Source organism: Camelus ferus, chromosome 21, assembly GCF_009834535.1.
Source record: "Camelus ferus isolate YT-003-E chromosome 21, BCGSAC_Cfer_1.0, whole genome shotgun sequence".
NCBI lineage: Eukaryota > Metazoa > Chordata > Mammalia > Artiodactyla > Camelidae > Camelus > Camelus ferus.
This window is the reverse complement of record NC_045716.1, coordinates 29,315,156-29,334,804: the sequence shown is the minus strand read 5'-3', so window position 1 is coordinate 29,334,804 and position 19,649 is coordinate 29,315,156. Positions and strand designations below refer to the sequence as shown.

At 62.6% G+C, this 19,649-nt stretch overlaps 2 protein-coding genes across 11 annotated transcripts in view; one reads left to right on the top strand and one right to left on the bottom strand.

The window, feature by feature from the left end:
- The window catches only part of ANKRD11 (ankyrin repeat domain 11), a 136,652-nt gene that overhangs the window by 116,039 nt on the left and 964 nt on the right, over positions 1-19,649 (top strand). For 4 of the 9 annotated variants that reach the window (XM_032464613.1, XM_032464610.1, XM_032464612.1 and 1 more), the window contains 9 exons: positions 4,236-4,406; positions 4,498-4,701; positions 5,636-5,778; positions 7,787-7,934; positions 8,136-14,314; positions 16,212-16,310; positions 16,377-16,520; positions 17,755-17,847; positions 17,980-18,054. In XM_032464613.1, the coding sequence (XP_032320504.1) occupies positions 4,236-4,406; positions 4,498-4,701; positions 5,636-5,778; positions 7,787-7,934; positions 8,136-14,314; positions 16,212-16,310; positions 16,377-16,520; positions 17,755-17,847; positions 17,980-18,054 (7,256 nt within the window). Of the gene's footprint in view, positions 1-3,685; positions 3,783-4,235; positions 4,407-4,497; positions 4,702-5,635; positions 5,779-7,786; positions 7,935-8,135; positions 14,315-16,211; positions 16,311-16,376; positions 16,521-17,754; positions 17,848-17,979; positions 18,055-19,649 lie in introns of all 9 variants that reach the window. The other 5 variants (XM_032464616.1, XM_032464614.1, XM_032464617.1 and 2 more) reach the window with 5 other exon arrangements.
- LOC116658791 lies at positions 156-19,649 on the bottom strand. Of its 2 annotated transcripts, XR_004314093.1 has the most exons (4): positions 19,635-19,649; positions 6,940-7,188; positions 5,078-6,316; positions 4,813-4,827 (listed from the first exon to the last, which is right to left on the bottom strand). XR_004314093.1 is itself a non-coding variant. In XM_032464632.1 (2 exons), the coding sequence occupies exon 2, from the start codon at positions 2,747-2,749 to the stop codon at positions 1,586-1,588; it is 1,164 nt and encodes a 387-aa protein (XP_032320523.1). In that variant the 5' UTR covers positions 2,750-3,764; positions 5,078-5,641; the 3' UTR covers positions 156-1,585. The 2 variants fall into 2 exon arrangements, 1 of the variants encoding a protein (XP_032320523.1); XM_032464632.1 differs by lacking the exons at positions 4,813-4,827; positions 6,940-7,188; positions 19,635-19,649 and adding an exon at positions 156-3,764 and having other exon boundaries at positions 5,078-5,641.

Below are 19,649 nucleotides of genomic sequence, written 5' to 3'. Positions count from 1 at the left end.
GCAGAAGGGCCGGCCAGGCCCACTTCTGGCTCTGGGTCAGGATGTGCCACTCAGCCCCATGAACCCCCAGGTTTGGGGATGGGGGAGCCTGAGCGGGGGGCGGTCCACGGCCTCCAGGCAGGCCTGGGGACCAGGAGAACTGATGACACGGTTTGTGTGTTTGTGCAGGTCTGGATTTTGATTTATTGGTTTTAATTCTCAGTGTGCTTTGCTGTAGTGAAAGGCGAGGGGCACTGGGTGGGAAATCGTGTTGTCCGGGCCCTCGATGCTGACCTTACTTCCTGATCACTGCCCCCTGTGGGATAGGCACCGGTGTCTCCCTCGCGTGGAGGTGAAGCAGCACCACTGCAGGGGAGGGAGGTGTTGGGGGACCCAGTCTCTCTCTCTGAGAGGTCGAGGACTTGCTGAAGGCCTCACAGACCTGTTTCTTTTTAAATGATCAGTGATGGTCATTTTCTTAAAAAGAGAAAGGAGGAGACGTAAACCAGGAGGTTGGAAGGACAGCTGGAACGGCAGCTGGTGCCCCATACTGGTCTGGGCCCTGCACACCCGGAGGACCTGAGTGAGGTGCTGGGGGAAAGCGCCTGTCCCATGCAGCTCAGCACCCAGTGGGTCGTCTGTCTTCCTGACTGCACATCCGCATCAGGCCCTGTTTGGTGTGGAAGGTGTGCTCCTGAGGTCAAGAGAGACAGGACGCCATCGGGACAGCAGTGTCCCCAGTGCTCACCACCTGCCAGACCTCCCTGACGTGGGGGCCTGTGAGTTGACAGGAGACCATAGATGCCCTCCGAGGGGTGGAGCCAAGATGATGTTGACACCTGAGGGCTTCACGTGGGACAGAGGAGTGGGAGGTTTCCCATTTTGGGCAGTGTGGTAAACTGTCTCCCCAAAAATTCCTCTGTGGGAAAAGCCTAGAGATGAAAGATGGTGGGTGTCCCTGCCCTGGCTGCTAGCCCCAGGTCTTTGGTGGGCAATGGACAGGCTGAGAGCCTCACAAGGTCAGGGCCATGGAGGCCAAACCTGTGGACACCTTAGCCAGAGGACACTGTCCCTAACCAAGGGCCTTTGTATCTTCTGGCTCAAAATGGCCTCCTTGAGAGTCAGGCTGTCCTGCCCCCGCGGGGCTGGCCCTCCACGTGTGCTGCCGTGGGGCATTCCCCTCGCTCCCCTCTGGCTGGAGAGACGGGCCTCTGTGCCGCTTCCTGGGCCCCAGGGTTCTGGGGAGGATTAGAGACAGTGATGGCGGCAGGATGGAACAGAAAGGCCAGACAGGTTTAAATATGAAACGGACCAAAGGAAACGAAAGTTATCACTGACAGTGAACACTCAGGGGCCAGACTGGACATAAGCAAGAACAAGTGAGCTGGAGGTGACGCTAAAGACGCGCCTGGACGGAGGCTCCAAGAGGGACAGCCCCGGGATGGCTTGGAGGGTGGAGACGGAGCGGCCCAGGGCTGTGAAGGCGGAGCACCAGGGCGGCCTGCGGGGAGAGAGGGTTCCACACGGGAGTGGGAGTGATGTGAAGCCACACAGCAGCACGGGGAAGATGCTGGACTGTGAGGGGACGAGGCCAGGCACAATGGCATCACGGAGACACAGGTGTTACCACGTCACCACGCGCTGCAGCCTGGGGACAGGGCACCGCTGATGCCACCCTAGGGATGAGGAGATCTGATGGCCGGGAGGGCGGATCCAGCAAGAAGCCCTGCCTGCTACAGCCCCCACCTGCCACAGGCCGACCTAGCCAGCTCTGTAGTCTGACTTGGGACATGCCATCTGGAATTTGTGCAGGTTCTCCTCTGCTTCTGCTTGGGTGTGACGCACAGAACCTTAGTGGAGGCCAGAGGGGCTTGCCCCTTGTCACGGTGTGCCTCCTCTGCCTCGTCCCCGCCTCAGTGCTGGCAGCGAGGCTCACTGCCCAGCTCGGGGCAGGAGGTTTTGCGGCCTCCTCCTTCAGGGTCCGAGAGGTCGGTCTCTCCTGGGTTGGCCTCCAGGTTGGCCCTTGCCAGCGGGAGGCGTGTGGCAGGAGGGGCCCGCCTGCAGCACCAGGGCACCGGGCCTCAGCTCCCTTGCAGTGGGCTCTGTGGGCCCGGCCCCCTGAGACGCCCAGCCTGGCCAGACTTAACACCTTTCTAGATGCCAGCCACTGCAGTGCCTGAGAAACTGACTTAGGAGGTGTGATCACATTTTGGTTTGTTTCCTGTGCTGAGCTCGGGGAGACCTGTGTCATCCATGTGTCCTGTGACCGTGTGGACTCGTATGGCTGCCTGCCCACCCCGCACATAGTCCACACGTGACCTTTGTCCCTTCCTGAGACTGCAGGCCCGGTGCCACTGGGCCCTGCCCCTGGGTGGCCACCGCCCTTACGGTCACCTGAAGACAGAGGCTGTGCCCTTCTGCTAGGTTCCTCTGGCGTCTTAAAAACCCCTGGACTGTCTGTCTTGGAGACACACATGCAGCAGAGAGGTGGGGCTGGTCTGCCTGCTTGACTCCTGCTGCTGCTCTGTCTCTGGCATTGTCCACACTGCAGGAAGCACAGGCTTCGTGTGCTGTGCTGAGGTTCCACGTCCGTCCTGTTCTCTGTGGGCTCCGGATTGGTGTGTGCTCGGGGGTTGGAGTCCTGAGAGGCCGGGCTTTCGGTGGTCTGAGACCAGGCAGGGCTTTCTGGGAGACTGGGTGAAGTGGGGCCCGGGTCACGGCGGGGCAAGCAGGGCCGCAGACCCTCCATGCAGCACTTAGCTGTGGGCATGCTTCTGACCCCGCTGCCCGGACCAGGTCCGGGACTGAGGAGTGCGCAGGGTGGCTTAGTTGGTCAGACCTTCCTGGTGCTCTTGGGTCCCAGCTGCCACGAAGGCCCTGCCACCAGGCCACGCCTCATTCAGCCACCCTGTCACTGCCTTCACGAGGTTGGGGGGCGCCAGCGGGGAGGAGTGGATGAGTGGGATCCTTGGTCTTCCACAAGGAGCATTCTTGCTGGAATTTACTCCGTGCTTGGACCTGTGCCTTGTCTGTTGGTTAAAAACCAGTTGCTGCTGGCGGCAGTGGCCTGTGGTGCCCGGAAAGTTACCACCTAAACCGCACAGGCCCGCATTCTCGGCAAGTCACTGCTTTAGTTTTTAAAAAGGCAGTTTAAAAATACTTTTTCAGGAAATAGCAGTTTATAGGAAACTCTCTTAAGGAAATAGAAGATGACACATTTGTGGGGCTCAGGTGGTGAGCAGCAGCAGGGTGTTGCCCTAGGAGTGGAATCTGCCGTGTGTTCAGACACACGTCCTGTGGGGGCTGCTGAGCAGACCTGGAGGGCGGCAGGGAGACACCCCCAGACCCAAGGCCCCCGTGGCGACCCTGCTTCCCACCTGCAGTTGGCACCCTGTCACCGAGAACGCCCCAGGGCCCCCCCAGGATGCACAGGGCGGCTCTCGGTGGATTCCTGGTTTCCCATGAGCAAGAGGCTGTGTGTGGAGGACAGTGAGCTTTTGGCTCCTGATTCATGGAGTTGGGGTGTCTCTTCTGCCCGTCTTCCTTGCCCCTTTTAAAAGAAACAGCACCCCCTGTGTCTGTCGCGGTTGGCAGGGCGTGTGGTAAGGGGCCGGCGCGTGGAGGATGTGCTTGTTACGAGGAGGCTGAGAGGGGAGCGCCGGGCTGTCCCCGGTATCTCGTTAGTGCTCTGTGTTGATGCCTTTAGATGCCTCCAGCTCAGTCCACGCCGTGGTACTGCAAGGCTGGTTCGCTCCTCGAAGCGCCATGGCATGAAATGGAGGCTCCTAGAAGCAAGAAGAAAGGTACAGTACTGCCAAGTCAGCCTTGACCTCTCCACGGGTTCTGAGCTGTGTTTGCATTTCCACCTGTACTGTGCGGAGGCGGGCGGGGAAGGAGGACCTGGACCACAAACGCTAGGCTTTGCTAGACTGAGACTGTCCTGTGTGAGCCAGGATGTCAGTGAGCAGCTGTCCCACCGCCTTGCGCGCAGGGGACGGTCTGGGGAGGCGCCCAGTACAGTGAATGGTCGGTGGGGCCGAGGCTTGGCTTCACCGGCTGGCGACAAGGTGTCGGAGTTGTGTCCTGTCACAGCTAGAGCCGGAACAGGTGATGTGGGCAGTGGGCTGCTGCCGACTCTGCCCCACTTCCCCTGCAAGCTGCGGGGCGGGAAGCGGGCTCCGCGCTGCCGGGTCAGGCTCTGGCGTCTGTGGGCTCCGCGGCATGAAGTCTCCCCTCTCTCCTCCACCGCCTCACAGAGAAGCAGGGTCCCGAGCGGAAGAGGATTAAGAAAGAGCCCGTCACCCGCAAGGCTGGGCTGCTGTTCGGCATGGGGCTGTCTGGGATCCGCGCTGGCTACCCGCTCTCCGAGCGCCAGCAGGTGGCGCTCCTCATGCAGATGACGGCTGAGGAGTCAGCCAACAGCCCAGGTGAGCGGGGCGGGCGCCCGCGGACACGTGGCCTAGGTCCTGACGTGCCTCCTACCCCGTAACGCCCGCCTGTCCTCTCCTCGGCCTGCAGTAGACACCACACCAAAGCACCCCTCCCAGTCAACCGTGTGTCCAAAGGGGACGCCCAACTCTGCCTCCAAAACCAAAGATAAAGTGAACAAGAGGAACGAGCGTGGAGAGACACGCCTGCACCGGGCGGCCATTCGGGGGGACGCGCGGCGCATCAAGGAGCTCATCAGCGAGGGTGCGGACGTCAACGTCAAGGACTTTGCGGGTGAGCAGGGGCTGCGGCCGGCCCGTGAGCCGGCCCAGGGTGCGAGGCAGCCAGCCTCCCACCCGGCCCGACGTGCCCTCCTGAGGAGGAGCATTTCGGAGTAGTCACGTTCTTGTCTTTCATCACCTTAAGAGAATTGAGGCATTGTAGGTGTTAACCCTGATGTGTTATATACACCCCAGTTCTGTGCTGGAGCGGCCCCTGTTCTGGCGCTGGTGCGTCTGCCTCGGACGCATGCAGGAGGGAGTGGGTTGCCCCAGCAGAGGATGGGGGTGGATGAGCCAGGGACACCCTCCCACAGCCCCAGGAAGCTCAGTCACCATTTGAGGCAGACGTGGAAGCCCCTGGCTGAGAGAGGACGAGGCCCTTTACTTACTTCAAGGTCTGTGGTGGTGGCTTGGGGCTGCCTTTGTGCACAGGAGACCTTGGTGGGCGGCGGCAGCGGCAGGTCCCAGAGCTGTGCCTTCAGAGTGGCAGGCGTACATGGGACCAGGAAGCCTTCTCTGTACGGAATCCTAGGTTGTCTGACCCAAACCTGATTTAGCGCCTCTTTGTAAAAAAAAAAAAAACGAAAAACAAAAAATAATTTTCCTAAATCAGGTTTTTCCAAAGCACTGGAGTCTGTGTCCCCAGGTGGCCCTGTGTGCACATGGTGTGCGGCCACGCCCCACGAGGCCTCGGCGCGCTGCCTGCTTTCCTGTTTCCAAAACGAGATTTTTCCTCCCTGAGCGTTCATGGATGACACTGTGCGTCTGCCAGTCCTGCACCCGCGTCAGGCCGCTGGCCCAGATGATTCTTTCAGGCTGTTAGCCGTAGGGTCCACTGTCTAGAGATCACTGAGCAAACCGGGCACCCCGTGCTCGACATGCAGGGCTTCCCGGCTGGACGTGCTCCTCGGGAGCTAAATAACCTACGTGTGAGTGTCTGTTTCCAGGCTGGACTGCGCTGCACGAGGCCTGTAACCGGGGCTACTACGACGTGGCGAAGCAGCTGCTGGCTGCGGGCGCGGAGGTGAACACCAAGGGCCTGGACGATGACACGCCCTTGCACGACGCGGCCAACAACGGGCACTACAAGGTGGGCGCCCCCCCGGCTGCTGTCCATCTCTGTCCTTTTGTCTGCTGGGTCACCAGGAGTCTGTGGCAGGCCTCCAGCTGACCTTTCTGACCAGGCCAGCTTCCTTACCCTGGGTCAGCACCCAGACGACCTCTCGCATCACCTGCAGCGTGTAGGACAGGGCCTTGCTCTGGCCATGCAGGTGTGGTTGGCTTTCAGTAGGTGAGTGACCGTCCCTGGAGGAGGGGCAGCCATCTGTCCTCGTCCCAGTGCTGCTAGGAGCCCTGGGAGGCCTTGATGGGGACATCCAACGCGGGATAACCGTGGGCCTACCCCCAAAGCATGGTCCACTGGGTCTGAGGCACGTCACGCTGCTGGAGGGAGGCTGGCACACAAAACCAATAAAGGGAAGGCTCCCCGCCCTGTTGAATTCGCCCAGCGTGTCTGTAGCTGTTGTCGGAGCCAGCAGTGTGGCGAGTATGTCGGGCAGGACCAGACGTGGCGAGTCTGCAGGATTGGGAGGGGCTGGAATTACAGGTTCCATGAGGCCTGGGGATATCTGGACACGGATTATAGATCTGAGGTTAGGAGGACAGTTCACTTTTCAGGGAAGATAGTGGCATTACGAGGTTTTTGGTGTTTTTAAAGAGCCCTTTGAAAGAAACATACTGAAAAATTATGAACTGTCTGGGATTTGCTAAAAATACCTCGGAGAGTAGGCAGGTGCGGGCCATGGGAGGCTGGCTTGGAGCTGGGAGGAACTGGCCATCATTTGGTCTCTACTCCTGTAATTATCTCTGTAAAACTGCTTACTACAGAAGCATCAAAGGCCATGGAAACATGGGGGGGGGCGCAGGATAATGGTCCCTAAAGCTGTCCCTGTTCTGAGCCTGGAACCTGAGAACACGTGAGCTGAGGTGGTGGCGCCTTTGCCGAAGAGAGTAAGCGGAGGGTCAGGAGATGACCCTGGACCAGCCAGGCAGATTTAGAGGCCTGCAGGGGTCCTCACAGCAGAGACCCCTTTCTCAGTTGTAGGGAGGACACGTGGGGCCCTATGGGCTTGACCTATGCTGCTGGCCTTAGAGGAAGGGGCCACAGCTGGGGAACGTGGTGGCCTCCAGCAGCTGGCAGATGGCAGGGACCCAGAGCCAGAGCCCCAGCACTGGGAGGAGGGAGACTGACCTGGACTCCGAGCCAAGTCGTGAGACCGGGTGGTTGTCAGCTGTGTCGGGTGGAGCAGCAGAGACTGACCGAGCAAAACCAGGAGACAGATTAGAGATTCCTTCCGTGCGCTCCTCTCGGCCCAGACGGAAGTAGGGGCGGCTGTTACCATTTGTCAGGCCCCGGGGAGGCTGTGTGCTGAGATCCAGACCCCAGCACAGTGAGCACCTTGGTGAAGGGAGGCTCACGTGGTCTCTGCAGGAGCACTGTCTAGAAACAGACAGACCGCATTTAAGAGACGTGTCGTTGCTAACAAGCGCTGACCACCCCTGGACTTCCAGCAGGTGTTAATCTCTGTGCTGGTGGAGGGTTTGAAATACTGTGAGAATTTCCATAATGTGACACAGAGACAGGAAGTGAGCAGGTGCTGTTGGGAAACGCCGCCGACAGACCTGCTGGACACAGGGTCACCCCAGACCATGGGTTTGTGAGACATGGATTCTGGAAGTGTGGTGGAGCGAGGTCTGCCCGCAGCGGGGCTCAGTGCCTTGTGAGCAGCTCGGAGAGCTGCCGTCCTGAGTGAAAGTGAGGACGAGGTGCCCTCGTTTCTTAAACGAAAGCACAAACCTGCTTGCGGAAGCTCGGTCTTTGTTTTCTCCATTCTGTAAATCCCACCCCCGGTAAATACTGCCCTGAACTGCCAGAACCCTTTCTGCTGTGGAGCCGCTGGGCGGCGAGCTCGCGGCTGGCAGAGGGGACAGTGCGGGCTCATTCCCGCAGAGGCCCCACCGAGGCTGTGCGAAGGGGCCGCTGTTTCCAGGGGCATGACAGGGTTCTCAGTCCTGGCATGCCCCTCGCTGCTTTGCAGGTGGTGAAGCTGCTGCTCCGGTACGGGGGGAACCCTCAGCAGAGCAACAGGAAAGGCGAGACGCCGCTGAAGGTCGCCAGCTCCCCAACCATGGTGAACCTGCTGCTGGGCAAGGGCACCTACACGTCCAGCGAGGAGAGCTCGGCCGGTCAGTGCCAGGCGTGGCGCGGGCAGCGTGGGGCCTCCTGGAGCGTCTGGACTGGGAGGATCCTCTCCAGGGGTCCCTCTGCCCCGGGTGGGCCACAGAGCTCAGTGCTTCTCTGGCGGGAGCTCACCCCACGCCCACCCTCTGCACGCACCCGGGAGGCCTTTGTCCAGGCCGTGCTGACACCTCTCCCCTTCCCAACAGAGAGCTCCGAGGAGGAGGATGCCCCGTCCTTCGCACCTTCTAGCTCCGCCGACGGCAACAACACGGACTCCGAGTTCGAGAAGGGCCTCAAGCACAAGGCTAAGAACCCGGAGCCCCAGAAGACGGCGACCCCCGTGAAGGACGAGTACGAGTTTGACGAGGACGACGAGCAGGACCGGGTCCCCCCCGTGGACGACAAGCACCTGCTGAAGAAGGAGTACCGCAAGGAGGCCAAGGCCGGCAGCCTTGTCTCCATCCCCAAGATGGAGGTGAGGACGCACAGCAAGGGTGGCGCCGTCGCGCCCAAGAAGGCTTCTCACCGCATCCTGTCGGACACATCGGACGAGGAGGACGTTGCCGTCACCGTGGGCGGCGGGGAGAAGCTGCGGCTCTCAGCTCATGCGGTCCTGCCCGGCAGCAAGGCGCGGGAGCCTTCCAGCTCCAAACAGCAGAAGGAAAAAAATAAAGTGAAAAAGAAGCGAAAGAAAGAAATAAAAGGCAAAGAAGTGCGGTTTGGGAAGAGGAGCGACAAGTTCTGCTCGTCCGAGTCAGAGAGCGAGTCCTCGGAGAGTGGCGAGGAGGGCGGGGACTCGGCGGGGAGCCCCGGCTGCCTCAAGGAGTCCCCGCTGGTGCTGAAGGACCCCTCCCTGTTCAGCTCCCTGTCCGCCTCCTCCACCTCGTCCCACGGCAGCTCCGCCGCCCAGAAGCATAACCCCAGCCACACGGACCCCCATGCCAAGCACTGGCGGACGGACAATTGGAAAACCATCTCTTCTCCCGCCTGGTCCGAGGTCAGCTCCTTGTCAGACTCCACGAGGACGAGACTGAGCAGCGAGTCTGACTGCTCCTCCGAGGGCTCCAGCTTGGAGTCGCTGAAGCCGGCCCGGAAGCGGCAGGAGCACAGGAGGAGGGGAGGCCTACAGGGCGCTCTGCCCGACAGGAAGAACTCCTTCCACCCCGGCGTGGACGGCGCTGTCCCCAAGCTGGACAAGGAAGGCAAAGTCGTCAAGAAACACAAGACAAAACACAAACACAGAAACAAGGAGAAGGGGCTGGGCACAGCTGGCCAGGAGCTGAAGCTGAAGAGCCTCGCGTACGAGTACGAGGACCCCAAGGCAAGGCCGGACAGCGACGGGCCTGTGGAGGGCAGGCTGAAGGCGCCACGGCACGACCGCGACCACCTCAAGAGAGAGGAGAGGCTCGGCAAGGCGAAGGCGGAGGAGAAGGAGTGGCTCTTCAGAGACGAGGCGATGAAGGCCTCCAGGGAGGAGAAGTCCCTCAAGAGAGCCCGCGATGCGGGCAGGGACGCGGGCAGGGGCTGCCGGGAGGAGAAGGACCGCTCGGGCAGGGCTGAGAAGGAGAGGTTGCTGAAGGAGAAGTCTCCCAAGGAGGAGAGGCTGAGGCTCTGCAGGGAGGAGCGGAAGAAGAGGCCCAAGGACAGGCCCCCAAAGCCGGACAAGAGGAGTGACTTCAGAGAAGACAGAGCGTCGAAAGAGAAGCCTTTCAGGGAAGACAGAGAGAGACCCAAAAAAGAGAAGGTGTACAGGGAAGACCCTGCTGTGGAGGAGTATTGCAACAAAAGCCAGCTTCTGGAGAGTGAGGACACCAAGTTCAGCCTCTCCGATGACCAGCAGGATCGGTGGTTTTCCGACTTGTCCGATTCATCCTTCGACTTCAGAGGGGAGGACAGCTGGGACTCCCCGGTGACGGACTACAGGGACATGAAGGGCGAGTCTGTGGCCAGGCTGATCCTGGAGACGGTGCGGGAGGACGGCAAGGAGAAGAGGCGGGAGGGCCGGGCGCGGGACAAGCGGGGTGACAGGAAGAAGGATCGGGACCCCCTGGAGCGGGGATCCGAGCGGCGGCGGGAGCACCCCGAGAAGCAGAAGGGCGGGCCCGGCCACCTGGCGGAGAAGGACAGGAGGCGACGGGAGTCCGCGGAGGGCGCGCGGGAGCGGAAGGAGCCGTCTGAGGCCAGCAAGGAGCGCAAGGACTGCCGTGCCAAGCCGGAGGAGGAGCCCAAGGAGCACAGCGGCGAGGGCGACTTCGGGAAGAGCCTGGAGCCCTGGGAGAGGCAGCACCTGGCGCGGGAGAAGGAGAAGAAGTGCAAACTGGAGAAGCACAAGGAGAAGTGCAGCGACAAGGACAGGGGCGAGAAGCCCGCCCCGGAGAGGGGCCCGAGGGACAAGGAGTGCGAGAAGTGCTTCAGAGAGAAGAGGGATGCCAGGGAGAGGCACAAGGAGGCACACGGCAGAGACAGGGAGAGGAAGGCGTCTCTGGACGCAGGGAAGGACCGGCGGGAGAAGGGCTTCCCCGGGGCTGCCGCGGAAGACTCGTGCGACAAGAAGGAGGACAAGAAGGGCAAGGAGAAGAGCTGGTACATCGCCGACATCTTCACGGATGAGAGCGAGGACGAGGACGGCCCCCCGGAGAGGGAGGCGGGGCTGCGGAAGCACGCGGAGAAGCCGAAGGACCGGGACGGCCGGGAGAGGCGGCGGGAGAGGGGGGCCGCGGAAGGCGTGAAGGACAGGAAGGAGAAGGGCCTGGAGAAGCACAGGGAGAAGAAGGAGCGGGAGCCGCCGGAGAAGCACAGGGACAGGAGGGAGCGTGGCCCTGCGGACGCCGCGCAGGACAGGAGGGGCAGGCAGCGGCCTCCTGACAAGGCGGAGCGGCGGCCCCCCGCCGAGGACAAGGCCAAGAGCAGGCACCGAGAGAGGCCGGAGCGAGAGCAGGGCCGGGACAGGAGGCCGTCCAAGGGTGCCGACGCAGAGAAGAGCCTGCTGGAGCGGCTGGAGGAGGAGGCGCTGCAGGAGTTCCGGGAGGACTCCAACGACAAGGCCAGCGAGGTGTCTTCCGACAGCTTCACCGACCGTGGGCCGGACCCGGGGCTGGGCGCCCTCCTGGACGCGTCCTTCCCGGAGCCCCCGGAGGAGCGGGCCCGGGAGCGGGAGCGGCACAGGCACTCCTCGTCCTCCTCCAAGAAGAGCCACGAGCGAGAGCGGGCCCGGAGAGACAAGCCTGACCGGAAGGAGCGGGGCGACGGCGGCCAGTACGAGCGGGACTTCCTGGACTCCGACGCGTATGGCGCCTCCTACGGCTCGAAGGCCGACACGGAGGACGACGTGGATAAAGCTGTCGAGCTGCTCTCCGCCGAAAAGAAGGAGAAGAACGACTCCGAGAGAGACGCTGCCAAGAAGGTGGAGAAGGAGCTGCGGCCCTTCGGGGCGAGTGCCGCCAGCCTCCTGAAGGAGAAGCGGAGGCGGGAGAAGCACCGGGAGAGGTGGCGGGATGGGCTCCCCAGGCACCACCGGGAGGAGCCGAAGCCCGCCGCCCGGGACAGGGACCGGCCCCGGGACGAGGGCGCCAAACTCGGTGAGACCAAGCTGAAGGAGAAGTTCAAGGAGAACCCCGAGAGGGAGAAGGGCGACCCCGTGAGGACCAGCAACGGCGGCGACAGGCCCCCCGCCTCCAGGGACCCGGGCAGGAAGGATGCCAGGCCCCGGGAGAAGCTGCTGGGGGATGGCGACCTGATGATGACCAGCTTCGAGAGGATGCTGTCCCAGAAGGACCTGGAGGTGGAGGAGCGGCACAGGAGGCACAAGGAGCGGATGCGGCAGATGGAGAAGCTGCGGCACAGGCCCGCGGACCCCAAGCTCAAGGACAAGCTGCGGCCGGCTGAGGACGCGCGCAGGAAGGGTCTGGACGTCCCGCCCAAGAAGCCGCTGTGTCCGGACCCTGCCCTGAAGGACAGAAAGCTCAAGGAGCCGGCTCCTGCCGCGCCCGCCGCCGAGAACAAGCCGCACCCGGGCCCGGCCGTGGACCCCCGAGACTGGCTGGCGGGACCCCACATGAAGGAGGTCCTGCCCGCTTCTCCCCGGCCCGACCACAGCCGGCCCACCGGGGTCCCCACGCCCGCCTCGGTGGTGTCCTGCCCCAGCTACGAGGAGGCCATGCACACGCCCCGGACCCCGTCCTGCAGCGCCGACGACTACTCCGACCTCATGTTCGAGTGCGCGGACTCCCAGCCCGTCTCCAGCACGTCCGCCAGCGCCTGCTCGCCCTCCTTCTTTGACAGGTTCTCCATGGCTGCGAGCAGCGTGTCGGAAACCCCAGGCCAGACGCCCACGAGGCCGCTGTGCACAAGCCTCTACCGCTCAGTGTCCGTGGACATCAGGAGGGCCCCCGAGGAGGAATTCAGCGTCGGGGACAAGCTGTTCCGACAGCAGAGTGTCCCCGCCGCATCCAGCTACAACTCCCCGGGGCAGCACCTGGAAGACAAGGCCCCGGGCCCCCCAGGGCCCGCCGAGAAATTCAGCTGCCTGTCCCCTGGGTATTATTCCCCTGACTACGGCCTCCTCTCCCCCAAAGCAGATACCCTGCACTGTCCCCCTGCAGCTGTGGTCAACGTCACCCCCTCCCCAGAGGGCGCCTTCTCTGGTTTACAAGCAAAGTCCCCCTCTTCGCGCAGGGATGAGCTTTTGGCCCCGTCCATGGAGGGGGCCCTCCCCCCGGACCTCAGCATTCCCCTGGACGCCACGGAGGACCAGCAGGCCACTGCGGCCATCATCCCCCCGGAGCCCAGCTTCTTGGAGCCCCTGGACGAGGGCCCCTTCAGCACGGTCATCACGGAGGAGCCAGTTGAGTGGGCACACCCTGCTGCCGCGGAGCAGGGCCTCACCTCTGGCCTCATCGGGAGCGCCCCCGACAACCCCGTCAGCTGGCCCGTGGGGTCAGACCTTCTGCTGAAGTCTCCACAGAGATTTCCTGAGTCCCCACCCTCGGAGCCCCCTTACCCAGTGTCCCCCGTCTCCTACCCACTGCCGGTCACTGAGCCAGGACTCGAAGTCAAAGACGACACGGGGGCGGCAGTCCCGGCCTCCATCTCTGCTTCGGAGGAGCCACCCCCTTTCGCCCCCACCTCCAGGTTGGAACCTTTCTTTAGTAACTGCAAGTCCCTTCCGGAAGCGTCCCCCGATGGTCCCCCCGAGTCCGCGTGTACGACCAGCGGGGCTCAGGTGGAGGTGCTGGGCCCCCTGGAGAGTAACTTCCTGGAGAGCGGTCACAGCCTCTCTGCCCTCGGCCAGGTGGAGCCGGCGCCCTGGCCTGGTGCCTTCCCTGCCTCCGAGGACGACCTCGACCTGGGGCCTTTCTCACTGCCAGAGCTTCCCCTCCAGACTAAGGATGTTTCTGATGTTGAAACAGAGCCTGTAGAAGAGAGTCCTCTTGTTCCTCCAGAAAACACCCCTGCAGGGGCACCCCCATGCCTCCCCGGCGGGGATGCTGCTGCGCCAGCCGCTGAGGAACAGCTCGTGCTGCCTCCTGACCCGGCAGCTGCCCATCTCCCCACAGAGCCCGAACCGGGGTCCCTGGAGGAGCCAAAGCCGGACGTCCTGCTGGAGGCTGCAGTGGAGGCAGGTGCATTGCAGGGGAGGGCCCCCGAGGACCCCGACCTGAGCTCAGAGCCCATGCCGGCCCCCTCGGAACCACGTCCACTGGGGAGCAGAGATGAGGCCGAGGGCCACGACCCCTTAGCCACCCCCCATGGCATGGCCGACGCCCCTGAGGATGGCTCTGCACAGACGCACGTGGCCGACGGGGCTGGCCCCCAGGACAGTGTGGGGCTTGAGAGGTCTCCGGGTAGCGTCCAGCCTGAAGCTGCAGAACCCGAACCTAAAGCCACAGCCGAAGCCCCAAAGGCACCCAGAGTGGAGGAGGTCCCTCAGCGCATGACCCGGACCCGGGCCCAGATGCTGGCCAGCCAGAGCAAGCAGAGCTCACCGCCCGCCGAGAAGGAGCCGGCACCTGCACCCAGGGCCAAGGGCCGCGCCTCCGAGGAGGACGACCCCCAGGCCCAGCACCCACGCAAACGCCGCTTCCAGCGCTCCAGCCAGCCGCTGACACAGCAGATGCACACATCCACGCGGCAGACGCGGGAGGTCATCCAGCAGACACTGGCCGCCATCGTGGATGCCATCAAGCTGGACGCCATCGAGCCGTACCACAGCGACAGGGCCAACCCGTACTTCGAGTACCTGCAGATCCGAAAGAAGATCGAGGAGAAGCGCAAGATTCTCTGCTACATCAGCCCGCAGGCGCCCCAGTGCTACGCCGAGTACGTCACCTACACCGGCTCCTACCTCCTGGATGGCAAGCCGCTCAGCAAGCTGCACATCCCTGTGGTGAGTCTGCCCCCAGGCCGCCCGCCTCCCCCGGACCCTCCTCCCGCTGGGCCTGAGGGTGCCTCTGCTGTTTCCTCGGTGGGCTTCCAGGCTGCTCCCGGGAAGACCTGGCCTTCGTCCGGCCCCCACCCCTCTCAGCAGTCTGTTCACATGCCCCCTTCCCTGGTGACTCCCTCATGTCTGCACGTGTGACACACCCAAGCCCTGCCGTGCACACTACCCTCCTCCTTGTTGTACCCACATCTGGGCTCCCCCCACCCCCTCCTCCTGGCCCACAGGGGTCTCTTCTCCACACAGCAGGCAGAGGGGTGTGCGGCTAACAGAGCCTGCCCTCGACCCCCCTCTGCTCGGCAGGAGCCAGAGCTGCCCTAGCCCCACCTGTCCCACGCATGCAGTGGACTTTATCTTGACCGTCCTGTCCCACCTTCTGTTCGTCCGTCAGGCCCAGGATGGGCCTCAGTCACAGCTGTCAGTGCCTGTCAGGACGAGCCGGTTCCCAGGGCCTCCAGAGGGGCCTTGTCACACACGTGTGTGCCGCTATCAGGCCTCAGCTCCCTGCTGGCAGCTTCCCCAGGCACTGGTGCACTGCCCGCATCCAGCGTCTTCAGAACAAGGACCAGCGCTGAGCAGCGAGGCAAGGGTCTCGCGCTAGGGGTGGCTGCCCCAGCCACCACCCTCTGCCAACCTGCACGTTGCAGTTTACCTGATGTCACCAGCCGCAGTCCCTGCTCTGAGCCCTGACCCCAAGCTGCCTGGGGAGGGAGACAGAGGCATTAGATTCAGGGTCTCAGAGAGTGAGTCTGAAAGAAAACGGCACCTCGACTGCCACAGACAGCCTTGCCTTCTTCCTGCCCCTACCACTCGCTCCTCTTCCCCTGGCTCTCGGCCTTCAGAAGAGAGCTCCGTTCCACTTCCTGTTGCCACACAGTTGAGACCCAGGCTGTTAGGGGAGGGCAGGCCAGAGGCGAGGGGCCCCCCCACCACGAGCCTGAGGGCCAAGGCCTTGGCACCCTCTCCAGAGGGTGGAGCCAGAGGAAGCTGGAAGGGTGGCTCCCTGAAAATACTCAGACCTGGGGCCAGCCTGGACAGGATGCTCTAGGGAGACATGAGCTGCCACCTGCCTGGTCCCACCGCAGGCCGCTGTGCAGCATCAGGCAAGGAAGTCGCCCTGGGGCCAGGCCATCAAGGACAGGGGCTGGAGCTGAAGAGACCTCACAGGAGGTAGTGATTTCATATTTTGAACTAATTTGAGACCAAAGACTTTAAAGACAGCGTGGGCCACTGATTCATTCCCTGTGGTGGGGGGGTGTCTTCGCTGGGCTGCCAGTCTGTGCTTGTGGACAGCACTAGCCTGTGACCTATGTGGCCTTGGCCGGCAGGGGCTCCTGGGTGGTCCATCTTTCCCAAACACTCACTTCCTGGCCCCACGGGATGTTCTGGTTCAACTTGTGCTATTAGGACGCAGGTGTGGACTGCGTTTCAGAAGCACTGCCTCCTGGGAGAAGCGCCGTGGCTGGTTGGAGGGTGGCCTCTGGCATCGCGGGGGTATCTGCTCTCTGGCCTCACGTCTTTTCCAAAGTGACCCAGGCGAGCCCTCTCCCTCCCTGCTCCCCCTCCCCAGGAGACCATCAGGCTCAGCCTGTCTGCCTCTTGGCGCCTGTGTCCCAGGGGGTTGATGGCTGACCTGGGGGCGCGTGGCGCCTGCTGAGACCAGAGGGCGGTACACACTCCCTTCTCTGCATCCCCACCTCCGCAGTGCCCTCCCTGTCCGCCCTCCCCACCTCACGTCCGCGTGATGCACGCTGGTGGCCTGGCACGTTGTGTTTCACGGGCTGTGTGTCTGCAGGGCCGACTCCCGCGAGTGGGCCTCTGACCCTCCGTCTCCCTCTGACCGCAGATCGCACCACCCCCCTCCCTGGCGGAGCCCTTGAAGGAGCTGTTCAGGCAACAGGAGGCCGTGCGGGGGAAGCTGCGGCTGCAGCACAGCATCGAGCGGGTAAGAGGGCGTGGCCGGGCGGGCGCAGGCACGTGTGGGCCCTGCTCACCTGTCCCTCTCCTCCAGGAGAAGCTCATCGTCTCCTGCGAACAGGAGATCCTGCGGGTTCACTGCCGGGCGGCAAGGACCATCGCGAACCAGGCGGTGCCATTCAGCGCCTGCACCATGCTGCTGGACTCGGAGGTCTACAACATGCCTCTGGAGAGCCAGGTCGGTGCTGCCCCGGACTGCTCACATGGTGTGCCCAGGGCCGGGACGGCAGCAGCGCCTCCTCCGTGTCGGTCTCTCGGCAGCGGCAGGTTTTCCTCTAAAACACACGCGCTGTGGGTGAGCAGCACCCAGTACTTCCTCAGCGAGGGCCACAGCCCTGGGCTGGCTGGGTGCTGCCCATTGGCCCAAACACACAGTTTGCCTTGACTGTCCCCTAGAGCAGTCCTGCCCGCCTCCCCTCGGGCTGGGCTGGGCCCACCTGCACCCCTGTTCCTCTGATGCCTGTTTACCTGTGCCTTGAAGCCCCCCCCCCCCCCGCCAAGTCCTTGGTCACGACTGAGATGTAACTCGTGCAGAGAGTGGACTGTTGTGTCCACGGCCACCCTGATCGGCTTTTTGCCGGCAACCACTGTAGCTTTTTGGAAACAGCCCAGAATGTGTCCTTCTGGGCTTGCCTTCTGCCCCACTCAGTGCTCTGGCTTCGGTGCCCAGTCCCCTCCTGACAGATGCCTCCTTGTGACCACAGGCTCATGGTGGGTAGGGGGACACGTGGATCTCGGTTTCTGAGCAGCACTCCTGGGTTGGCTACATGGTGACGTCGTTCGGTGGTTAAAAACTTCAGTGCGTTAAGGATTTCCCATTCATGTAAAAACCTTAAAGGCTCTATCTCTAAAGTTTCCCTGTGTAACGTGCTGTGCACAGGGACAAGTCTCTCTCAGCAGAAACGTCTGTTCACGATGGTTATTGTAGGGATCGGGTGGAAGTCTCGCCTTTTGTATCCAAAAGGAAAGGAATCTGCTCACCTTGAAGGGACTGCCTGGGTTCCTTCTGAATGTCAAGGGGAGAGGGGTCCAGGCTGCGGTCTCTTGCCTCCACTACGCTTGTTGTGGGGCCTGGGCTCAGCCCCTAGGCGGTGGTCCTGCATGGCTTTGGTGACAGAGACCTTCACATGTCGTCCTTGGCCTGATGGCCACCCTGACGCCCAGGGGCCGGCACTCTCCTTGCCCTCCCGAGGTTGCCCCATCGGTCCGTCTCGGCTACGGCGGCTGTGCACGTGCGGACCTTGGCGGCAAGGCGGCCTCACTGCCCTCCTGAGCCTGCGGAGCGGGAGGGAGGGCCCTGCCGGTCAGTACTGGGCACGCTGTGTGGATTCTGGAATCTGCGCCCTTTCAAGGCGGTGGGGGGGCCTTGCCGCGCCTTCCAGATGCCCACACGGGGCCTGCTGTCCTTCCAGGGCGACGAGAACAAGTCGGTGCGGGACCGCTTCAACGCCCGCCAGTTCATCTCGTGGCTGCAAGACGTGGACGACAAGTACGAGCGCATGAAGGTCAGTCCCGGGGCCGCGGCAGGGGGCGCCGGGCGGCCGTATCCACAGGAGATGGCTTTGGCCCCGCTCGGAGCCCCGCCCAGGCCGCCCCACCCCTGTGTTCCCTCTCAGAGTGTCTTCCCTCCTGTCCAGGTGTGCGGGGAGCAGCTCCTGTCACCAGCTGGCGGTCAGGCCTCTGTGGGACCCCACCTTGAGCCCTCCTCAAAGGTCACAGCACCCGCCCACCACCGCCGCTCTGACGTGCGGGCCAGTGCAGCAGGCGGGGGGGTAGCTTAGCAAGTGCGAAGCCAGAGCTCGTGCAGCCGTGAGGGCCGCACGTGGGGTCCCCTCCAAGAACCACAGCAGTAGCACCAGCTACAAAGTTCCCACCCCGAAGCCAGCACCCCTGGAACCCCCACGAGGCAAGGCCCAGGCCCCCGTGCGCCCTCAGTGCCCCTGATGGTGGGCACAGGCCCAGAGCAGGGCCCCAGCCACCACGGCATCCGACAAGCCCCAGTGGTGGTGCAGAGCTCCCTTCCGCCCGCCAGCCGGCTTGAGGGGAGCTGTTTCTCCTCTTTTCTGTATTAAAGAGAATTAAAATTCAGTTTGGTGCATTAATAATGCCACAGTCTAATTTCCTTAACATGCAAAGGAGTTAAACTAGGAAGGAAAAGTGTGGGCAGGAGGCTAGATTCGTGGTGTGAGGAGTGCGCCCAGACACGGACGGCCAGACCTCGAGGACGCCACGCTCCAGTGACCACTTGTTTCCCAAGCACACGGTCACCGTGAGGCTCCTCAGAAGACAGACTGCCCGCCCCCAGTCCCCGCAGCCCTGCAGCCAGCGTCGTTTGCTGGTTCTGAAGGGTGAATGGAGGCGCCTCCTATTTCAGTGCTGTAGCCCAGCGGTTTCATTCCAGTTGTTTAAAACTCAGGGACCACAGTCCAGTAAAATGGAACCCTAGAAGCCCAGGAACAGTGAGTAGAGGGAGGCTGGGTGCCCCGACCAGGCCAGAGTGAACACTGCGTCCTTTAACTTAGGTAAAGCCAGCCCGACTGCCGAGGGCACCTGGGCTGCTGTTCTGTCAGCCTCCGAGTCTGCCCCGAGCGTCAGACCCGGCTGGCACGTGCTACTGAGAGAGTGGGGACACGGCTGCCCCGCCAGGCGCACGTGGCCTGTTCAGAACAAGCTGGAGGAGCTGTTTATCCTCACACATGTGTGTTTTTTTTAAACCGAATTATTTTGAGCCGAATTAGAGATGATGATGTCCTACCTAAATACTTCTGTGCTCATCCAAGAAAGTGATTCGCTGCGGCCGCATCGCGCTATGTCCGTCTGCCTGCTGTGCTGTCCCACCCGCCTTGGGCCCCACCTGCCGGCCTGGGCGCGTCATCCTGGTGGTGGTGGTTTCAGTCTCTACCTGCCACTTGCCTAAAATGAAATACTTAACTGTTCACTCTTAGGACCAACTTAATAAACCCAGGAGTATTAAATACTGTAAAACTAAACTCTGGGTAACTCTTTCTAAAAATGGCACTTCTAAAAGGCAAAGTTTCTACTGTAAGTGCCAGACATAACTGAAACCAGTAGCAGCAGCCAGACATGATTGTGAAACGAAAACAGAAAAGCTCTTGCACGTTCTGATTAGATGCTGTAGTGAAACCCGGGGGGTGGGGGGGGGCACAGAGCAGTGACAGCCAGACCCCCGTGTGGCCGGGACGAGGCCCCGGTGTGAGAGGCCGTCCTGGTGCCCGTCCTCCCAGAGGGACGCGGGTGGGGGCGCGCTGGGGTCCCGGCCCCTGCCCCTCACCTGTGCGTTTCCCAC

Coding starts and splice junctions, on each gene's coding strand:
- LOC116658791 (XM_032464632.1), bottom strand. CDS start 2,749: ATGCCCACAGCTAAGTGCTGCATGGAGGGTCTGCGGCCCTGCTTGCCC.